The sequence below is a fragment of the Pimephales promelas genome, chromosome 9 (assembly GCF_988280905.1).
Source record: "Pimephales promelas chromosome 9, fPimPro1.hap1.1, whole genome shotgun sequence".
Classification (NCBI taxonomy): Eukaryota; Metazoa; Chordata; class Actinopteri; order Cypriniformes; family Leuciscidae; genus Pimephales; species Pimephales promelas.
In genome coordinates, this window is record NC_142777.1 from 33,874,615 (window position 1) to 33,884,505 (window position 9,891).

At 37.7% G+C, this 9,891-nt stretch overlaps 1 protein-coding gene across 2 annotated transcripts; it reads left to right on the plus strand.

Moving 5' to 3' along the window:
- The first annotated feature begins 237 nt into the window (after positions 1-237).
- Positions 238-9,772, plus strand: hars (histidyl-tRNA synthetase). 2 transcript variants are annotated; one of them, XM_039649034.2, is made up of 14 exons: positions 259-399; positions 1,007-1,301; positions 2,222-2,311; positions 2,387-2,506; positions 2,591-2,686; positions 3,300-3,425; positions 5,045-5,152; positions 5,268-5,366; positions 5,765-5,858; positions 5,971-6,098; positions 6,891-7,163; positions 7,899-8,015; positions 8,101-8,247; positions 9,551-9,772. In XM_039649034.2, exons 2-14 carry the CDS (start codon positions 1,191-1,193, stop codon positions 9,602-9,604), a joined length of 1,563 nt encoding a protein of 520 aa, XP_039504968.2. In that variant the 5' UTR covers positions 259-399; positions 1,007-1,190; the 3' UTR covers positions 9,605-9,772. The 2 variants fall into 2 exon arrangements, with proteins under 2 accessions (XP_039504969.2, XP_039504968.2); XM_039649035.2 differs by lacking the exon at positions 1,007-1,301 and having other exon boundaries at positions 238-399.
- Positions 9,773-9,891: the final 119 nt, after the last annotated feature.

Genomic DNA, 9,891 nt, shown 5'->3' on the forward strand with positions numbered 1-9,891 from the left:
AATCTTGAGGCTACTTGTCTCACTGGATAAATCAAGCGAATATGTAATTTCCTTAGTGAGACAGTATTTACGAGATAAACTCCAGACCTCTTTCCATTCAATCAGATTATATAATGAGTTCCAAAAAGGTTTGCATTTAGGCAACAATAAAGTTCTACATAAGATATTACATTTTTATCTATGATTTTCACGCCGTCAATACAGCGCCCCCTGTGTTTGTCTGAGGAAATGCAGTGACGTTTAATGTGTGCGCCCGCAGTAGAGTAGTAGCTGCAGTTCAGGTTCATCAGATCGGCTCTCTCGAGCACCATGGCCGATAAAGCGCAGTTACAGGAGGCGATTAAAACACAAGGAGAGGTCGTCAGGAAACTGAAATCAGAGAAAGCGAGCAAAGAACAGGTTAGTATGAGCTCTAAAGCGTTCTTTAAACTTAATGAAGGAACACACGGTGTGACCAATGGCTGCCTGCTTTATCTTTCATACGAGAAAACTGGAGATCATAAATGTCATAAAGGTCCGATCTGCATGGCAGGTTATGAGCTGTTTTAGGAGATGGAATTGCTTCAATATCATTATTCAAGATTTAATTTATGATATTCTATAGAAGACATGCGGCGTGATGCTAACGGTTAGCCAGCTGATGCAATCTGTCAGTCATTGTGGACATCAACACTGTATATAGATGGATAAATAAATCTGTGTTGTTGAGCAGTAGATATTTTCAAATACATTTATTTGTAGTAATTGCTTGGTTTAGAATAAAAATGTGAAGGTATTGTACGTCCAGTGACATAAACCTCCTTAATATGACTAAGAAAAAGCCCCATGTTTGTATGAAAGATTGACATTTCAAGGGGTGATAGAAAAGCTCTAATGTGGTTTATGTGCTCAGCTAAGAGGTATGGCGTGATTCTCTAACTCAGTTTGGGGGTGCTGGTGGATTTTGACTGCCTCCTCTCATGTTTTGCTTCCTCGCTGCTGTGATTCCTCTCTTACTGGCCCCTAGTGACAGGGTTGCTCACCACTTTTCTCCTGTTCTTCCTGCTTGTTGCCACGGATACCACCACCACCATCATCATCATCGCACACCTGGAATATCCCTGCTGTTTGTGGGATTGGACCGTTCACCTGTGGATGCTTTTGGACCGTATGGTATTGTGACTGGTGTGTGTGTGTGTTTGGACTGCGTAATGAATGCTCTGGGGCTGGTCTCCATGCGCCTGTGTGCTGGACTCATGGGCCGTCGGTCTGCTGTGCTCCTGCCATCTCTGCGTTTCTCCTCTGGAATGACTTTATCACAGGTGGTGACATAGAAAATATGATACTTTTTGAAGTAAATAAATTAAATTACCCCTAAAAATAAAATAAAAAACATCATAAATGGATAGACAAAACTTTATCAAAGACAGTGATATATCATTTATAAGAAATAAAAATTAAAAGTCCTCTTTGCCAACATTTGTCCACAATTACAGGATTAAGGGCTATAAAGTGAATACGTTTTGAGGGCTACGATGATATTATTAAAAAAAAATATTTATATTATTTTTATGATTTAATTACTTGATAGCTTTTCATTAAACTCACAAACTCCTGTCAGGGAAACTCTGAAGTTATGTCATATTTAATGCACTTCATGTTCTTCTTGATAGAGAAAATACATTTTATTTATTTTAGTATTTTTATATTAATATGGTGAAAGATTATCCTATTCAAATCAATGTGATAGACGAGTTAGGCCAAACGTAATCTGAAAGTAGTCAGATTATATTACATACGTTTAATATGTAATGTCATTGACAATGTTACTAACCACAATTTTTGTCAAGCAATTTGGATTCAGTAACTGACTACACTTATTAAGTAATCTACCCAGCACTGTGTAAGAGACTTATTTAAACATAACCATCTTAGAGCCTTCAATCTTTTGAATGATATACATGTAGCCAAAACAACAGATTTGATCATTTTCTTTTACCCATCCATCTTGTTTGGACGAAATACATTTTTGGAAAAATTAAAACCAGCATAAACTTAATTCGGTATGTACATCAAATACTACCATGATGCAATTTGTAAAAAAAAAAAAAAAGGCAAAAATAAATCCTTCAAATGGGTTTCTTTTGATTTTGGGGTGAAATATGATCTTTGTTTTCTTGATAAGTTTCATGTTTCTGCATGTTGATTATACTGAAGGTAAAAAACTGCTGTTTGTTTTCAGATTGATGAAGAGGTGGCCAAACTGTTGCAGCTCAAAGCTCAGCTGGGAGGAGATGAGGGAAAACATGCGTTCGTTCTCAAAACAGCCAAGGTATAACACGGCTTGTGAGATTTTAGACACGTGGGTTCGTTTAAAGTGAGCTGATCTCTTCTTTGCTCTCTGTAGGGGACCAGGGACTATAACCCCAAGCAGATGGCTATAAGAGAAAAGGTTTTCAACGTCATCATCAGCTGCTTTAAACGCCATGGCGCTGAAACCATCGATACCCCCGTCTTTGAGCTGAAGGTCCCTTGAACGCTCACACATCAGTTTGTGCGTCACATAATTGCATTGACTCACTGTAATGACTATTTCCTTGGGTTTCTGTAGGAGACATTGACGGGGAAGTATGGAGAAGACTCTAAACTCATTTACGACCTCAAGGACCAGGGAGGAGAACTTCTGTCCCTGAGATATGACCTCACTGTATCCATAATACATTTTTATTGATCTTATATTGAATCTTTTTACAGATTCATAGCTGTTGGGGAGAGTCAGCTTGATTTGCATCTGTTTGGTTGTTTGTTTTAGACCTAAATGACCATTTTTTGAGTTATTGTTAGAAATTGGTAACACTTTTAATTGCATTAACAAACATGAATGAACAATGAACTATGTTTTTACTGCATTTATTAACCTTTCGAACTGTTAGATAATGCAAATGTTCATGTTAGTTCACTGTGCAGTAATGTTAACAGATACAACTTTTGATCCTAAAAAAATATTAGTAAATGCTGGGATTAACATTACAAAGTTGAATAAATGCTGCAGAAGTATTGTTCATTGTTAGTTCATATAAACTAATGCTACCCAACACTAGACTTTATTTAAATGAATGAATCCATAATTGGACATGTAATGCTGATTGGTGTCCTTATTATATTGCTGTAAAAGCCGTCTTGGATTGCAAAAATAACTAGCATATGGTCCCTCACTGACTGCATGAATGCCTGTGTACAATCTTATCTCATCTCCACTACATTTTCTGAAGATTTAACAGTGCTGTCTATAGTTGGCTCCTTGACTTTGTCCTCCTCAGGTCCCGTTTGCCCGCTATCTCGCAATGCACAAAATCACCAACATCAAGCGCTACCACATCGCTAAAGTGTACCGCAGAGACAACCCAGCCATGACCCGGGGCCGATACAGGGAGTTCTACCAGTGTGTGAGTACCTCGCTCTGGATGACCCGGGACCTGTCTGGACACCTGCTCTTTCTGTTCATTTAAAGAAAACCTATTATGCTATTTTATATACGATGCTGTTGGTTTAAATGGAAGTGCATGCTTAAAGTGCAGAAAATGTCGACAGCATGAACTAAACTCTTCCGGTCTCAGCAACAACTACAGTGTTTGAGGGTCAAAGTAGACGTTATTGGGCAGCCAATGAAGACCATAGGCTGGCATTATGCAAACTAGTAGTTACAGACCTACATTGGTTCATGCAGGAAGTCAGACTGGGATTACTGACGACTCGTTTCACGCAGTTCAGAATCTTTTCTTTTGGGAATCAATAACTTTTTGTCATGAATTTTGATACAAGAACATTTCATTTCCGAAATGTATGGGGAAACTTTAAAGGAGAACTCTGCTCAATTTAATGTTTTTGTACATTTGGAGTGCTGTCAGTACAGACAAAAACGACAAAAATCGGTGTTGCCTACACCGTGTTATCCTCTTTTTAATATTCGCACCCTGTTGACTTCAATGGGGCATGTTCTAAACCTGCTTTTAGCCTCTTAACATCCTTGATTTGTCATTACGAGTGCACAGCCATGTGAGTGGTGTTATTAAGAGTGACCACGGTCAATCTGACTGCAGGAGATGTGAAAGATATTAAAATGATGTTAATTCAGCCAGCTCACATACCTCTATTTGTTTTCGGTCAAAGCCCACAGTAGTCGATTGTCGAGTTCACGAGCGCGATCATTAGTGAATATCATCTCAAACCCGTGTGGTGTTCTGAGAATATCAGCTCAAATGAATAGTTCATCCGAATCAGATGTTGAACATACGGAGGAGGTTTGAGATGATATTCACTAATGAACTCGACAATCGACTACTGTGGGCTTCACAGTAATAGAGGTATGTGAGCTGGCTGAATTATCATTTTTATTCATATCTTTCACATCCCCTGCAGTCAGATTGACCGTGGTCACTCTCACGCATGGCTGTGCACTCGTAATGACAAATCAAGGATAAAAACAGGTTTAGAACTTGCCCCACTGAAGTCAACAGGGTGCGAATTTTAAAAAGAGGATAACACAATGTAGGCCAGTGTTTCCCAACCCTGTTCCTGGCGGCACACCAACACTGCGCGTATTCTTTGTCTCCCTTATCAAACACACCTGATTCAACTCATCAACTCATAATCAGATGGGTTAATGAGCTGATGAGTTGAATCGGGTGTGTTTTAGATTAGGGAGACAAAGAATACGCGCAGTGTTGGTGTGCCGCCAGGAACAGGGTTGGGAAACACTGGTGTAGGCAACACCAATTTTTGTCGTTTTTGTCTGTACTCACTGCACTCCAAACGTACAAAAAATGAGCTCAATGTTAAAATTGACCGAAGTTCTCTTTCAACATTTCTACATTTTTTAATTTCTCAAGTGAGATATATGGGAAAATGTTTTACACAGAGATGCAGGTTTGAATCTTGAGGCAAAACGCCCCCAAGTAAAATCAGTTACTAACATAATTTATTATTATCTTTATCATTATTACTAGTAGTGTTATTATTCATTTGTATTCTACATATAAATAATTCTTCTTCTTTGTGGCTGCAGGATTTCGATATTGCAGGTCAGTACGACGCCATGATCCCAGACGCAGAGTGTCTGAAAATTGTCTACGAGATCCTGAGTGAATTAGATCTGGGAGATTTTCGTATAAAGGTTAGTTGCTGGTCAGCAATGGGAACGTGTTTGTGGTCATTAGAGTCTTTATAGAAGCTCTTGTATATTTATCAGTTTGACTTTGAAATGAATAGTCACTGTTGTGGTGTTTCAGGTGAATGACCGACGCATTCTGGACGGAATGTTTGCCGTGTGCGGCGTTCCGGACGAGAAGTTCCGCACAATCTGCTCCACAGTGGACAAACTGGACAAGGTGAGAGAGCAAACGCTTGAATATTATTGATCTTGTGAAATGTGTGCAGGTGGATTTTGACAGATTTCACAAATCAACTCGATTCCAGTTCACAAGCTTAAATCGAGTGCAACGTTTGATTTGATTTATTTGTAAATAAAACAGTTGCATGCCATTTTTTTCTTTAGGAAAACAATGTAGCACAAATCTTATTGCAATTATTGGATTTGGAGGTTTTGCTTCAAATGTTTAGTCTTTTCTTTTTTTTGTATTATGCATTTCACACATCAACAGAAAATGGACTAATAGATGGAGTTTTGCTATTTAAGAATCTAATTGGTTCATCAAACTGAAGATCGATTAAAATCAATTCAACCCAGCCCTAATTTAAGGTTTCACATGCTGATTTTTGTTTGTAGATGTCCTGGGAGGATGTAAAAAAGGAGATGGTAAATGAGAAAGGTCTTTCAGAGGAAATTGCCGATCGGATCGGGGAGTATGTCAGCATGCAGGGTAAGTAACATTCATCACACCATCTTTTCACAATCACGTACAGGCCAATTTTCCCTGACCAGATTTGTTACCTGGGGTGTTTTCTCCATCCACTGACATCCTTGACCTTTAGGTGGGAAGGATCTGGCTGAGCAACTGCTTCAGGACCCCAAACTGTCCCAGAGCAAACAGGCCTGCGCTGGGCTCACGGATATGAAGCAGCTCTTCAGTTACCTGGAGCTTTTCCAGGTCACAGACAAGGTGAGGTCAGAGGTCAAGAATGCTTCAAAAGAAAAGTCAGTTATTTCCTATTGTCCTTGATACTGAACAAAAAGTCTGATCTATATAAACGACTGGATTACTCATTGCATTTTAATGTGGTGAAGCCACATTGGTATTTTGACAGCATCATGCATGAAAACCTTGAGCTAAAATCGCCTGTACCGGATACATGTATGCAAATTAAATGTTACTTCAGACGTTATCTGTAATTTTTGTTTTTTTTTTCGGGGCAGATAAGTGATAAACACCCTGCATCTGAAATTGCGTAGTGTCTGAGTGGGTACATTTGAATTTACTTCGCAAATTAAAAAAAAAGTATGTTTTATATAGTATGAATATGTAGCCTAGAAATCTAGACGCACCCTAGCGGCAACAAAGAGTCTAGCAACTCTCCGCTGGCTTTCGAAGCCTTCGAAATGTTCGTTTTTCGAACATTTGCCAATATTGGTGACAAAAATCCCAGTGTAGATTCAAAATTCCAACAGGTTAGCACAACAAACTTACATTAATTTGAAAGCAATGCTGTTTCACGTCACAGCAGATTAATTTTTTATGCTCCACATGCATTCTTCTTATACTTTATGACCCATTAGATAAGAAATACACACCCTATAAAATTTATTACAGGGGTTTTTCGTTTCAGTAAATTCAGATATAATTTCATGTTCATTATTGCTTTTTTCCCACACTCATTTGCTGGCTGCATCTGTAGTCTTGTTCTTTTCGTTTGCCCCCATTAATTTTTAAATCTCTTTCTCTCTCTCTCTCTAGGTGGTGTTTGATCTGAGTCTGGCACGAGGACTGGACTATTACACCGGTGTGATTTATGAAGCGGTGCTACCCCAGACCGTCCCAGCACCAGTGTCTACACCCACAGAGCAGAACGGGGCGGACGAGGCGGGTGTAAGCGTTGGCAGCGTGGCTGGCGGGGGGCGATACGACGGTCTGGTGGGCATGTTTGACCCCAAGGGTAGAAAAGTACCCTGCGTGGGCATCAGCATTGGGATTGAGAGGATCTTTTCCATCATGGAGCAGAAGGCCGAGGTGAGTAAGAGAAAGAGAGGAAGGTTTAAGGGCGTTATAGACGGAAAAAAAGAGTTTATTTATAACTAAAATCTGATTTGGAAGCAAGTGTTCTACAATAGGGTTTTAAATGCAACATGAAATGCATTTGCAACACATTCACCTTCTGTACTGTGACATTTCTGTGTGTTCTTCTAAAATTGGGAAAATATTAATGGTAAATATTAAAAAAAGTAATATAAATATAATATATATATATATATATATATATATATTTAATGCCATTAAAAATATATATATATTATTATTTGAGGACATTTATAAGAGTGGCAATGTGCTTTATTATTAAATGTATTTAAAATGAGAAGATTAATGAATCATGTTTAATGCTTTTTAAAAATAAGAATTTTTTTTCTATTGTGAAAGGTATTGAATCAAAAATTAGGGAAGATCAATGGTCTGTTTAATTATTTAATGCTATTTACACATTATATTTATTTTTTATTTAAAAATTTGAGTACATTATTAGAATGGTGCCCCGGTTTTATTATGAAAGGTTTATATCATCTAAAACTGGGGAAGTTTGATTTATTTTCAATATTTATTTACATTTTTTAATGGTATTTAAAATTATTTCTATCTATTTTGATTTTTATTTTATTAATCATTTGAGTATATATTTTTAGAAGAATGCCACTGTTTTAATATGAAATGTATTTAAATACAAATATGGAATATTCCCATGATCTTCTCCAGCTATCTTCAGAGAAGGTGCGCACCACTGAAACTCAAGTGCTGGTGGCTTCAGCGCAGAAGAACCTTCTAGAAGAGCGACTGAAACTGACCACAGAGCTTTGGAACGCTGGAATCAAGGTCTGCATATGCTTGGACATCTTATCAAGAAGACAAATTAGTTAAGTGAAGTGGTTCTTTGACTTCTTTGTATTATGTGCTGCAGGCTGAAGTTTTATATAAGAAAAACCCAAAGCTGTTGAGCCAACTGCAGCACTGCGAGGAAACCGGGATTCCACTGGTGGCTATTTTAGGAGAGCAAGAACTCAAAGACGGAGTCGTCAAACTGCGCAACGTGGCCAGCCGAGAAGAGGTGAGATTTGACATCTCTATAGATTGAGGTCTGTTTTAATCTCTAATATGTATGTCAATTTGAAAAGCCATTCACAAAGCAATTAACCAACTGATTATTAAGGCTGCCTGCGAAGATTTTTCTAGTCTAACCCATTAGTTGACTAATCACATGCTTATATAAATTTAAACGTGCCTATAGACAGAAATCCACCATTAATTATTAAATACTGTAATTACCACAAGGACCCGCCATTAACAATCTGTCCCTCACAGACTGTGACTTTTCCACTTTCGGTGGGTTTTTTATTTCTGCAACGAGCCAACTAATCCAATTTTGGTCGACTAACGGTTAGTTGACAATTAAATTACTCACCCCCATGTCATCCAAGATGTCCATGTCATTCGTCTTCAGTCGAAAAGAAATTAAGGTTTTTGATGAAAACATTCCAGGATTTTTCTCCATATAATGGACTTTACTGGTAACCAAACAGTTTAAGGTCCAAAAGACAGTTTCAGTGCAAACTGTTCAAAGGGCTTTAAACGATTCCAGACGATGAATAAGGGTCTTATCAAGCGAATAAAAAATGAAAAAAAAAAAAAAAAATCGCTCATTAATAAAAAAAGTTTAAGTTTTATAAGCTCAAATGGTCGCCTTGCTCTGTTCTGTGATGCGCGTTCGTGACTCTCCTGTTCGAACTTGTTCATCAAAATGAACGAATCTTTTTCGTTGAGTCAATTCGTTCGTTGAATGAACCAAATGACACGAAAAAAGATTCGTTCATTTTGATGAACGAGTTCGAACAGGAGAGTCACAAACACGCATTTGAGCCTAAAAAACTTAAACGTTGTTATTTATTAATTTTTTTTAAATGAGTGATCGTTTTGCTTGATAGACCCTTATTCATCGTCTGGAATCGTTTAAAGCCCTTTGAACAGTTTGCACTGAAACTGTCTTTTGGACCTTAAACCGTTTGGTTCCCACTGAAGTCCATTATATGGAGAAAAAATCCTGGAATGCGTTTCATCAAAAACCTTAATTTTTTTTCGACTGAAGAAAGAAAGACATGGACATCTTGGATGACATGGGGGTGAGTAAATTATCAGCAAAAGTTTTTTTTAAAAGTGAACTACTCCTTTAAGGGGCGTCCCTACTGATGATAGAATAATTTTAAGCATTATTCCACACTAAAACAGACTACGTTTGTCTCATGACCTCATATTGCATGTTTAATCCAGTTTTCATCTTAACCTTCAACAGTCCGATCCAATAATGAGTCAAGAAAAATAAAAAACACTCCTATTTTTTGTCTGGTTTCTTACAGGTGGATGTGCCCAGAGCGGATCTGGTGGATGAAGTCAAGAAACGGACCTTGTAATCTTAAAAACAGTCACCATACAGACGGAGGAGAACGTTGGACCTATTTACCATATACCAGTTCTGTCAGTTGAACATGTACATTAACGAGGAAACATTGAACTCATTGCCTGCTCTTTTAAAATGTGCTCGGATTATGTCAGATCTATAAATAAATGAGTAACTAAGATGTCTTTTGTCTTTTCTTTACAATCTGTTGTAATACCACATGCAAAATGCACTTTTAACATTGACATTTTCTGAAATTCTATGCTTATCTTTTAATTTAGAGAGCCATAAATATTATAA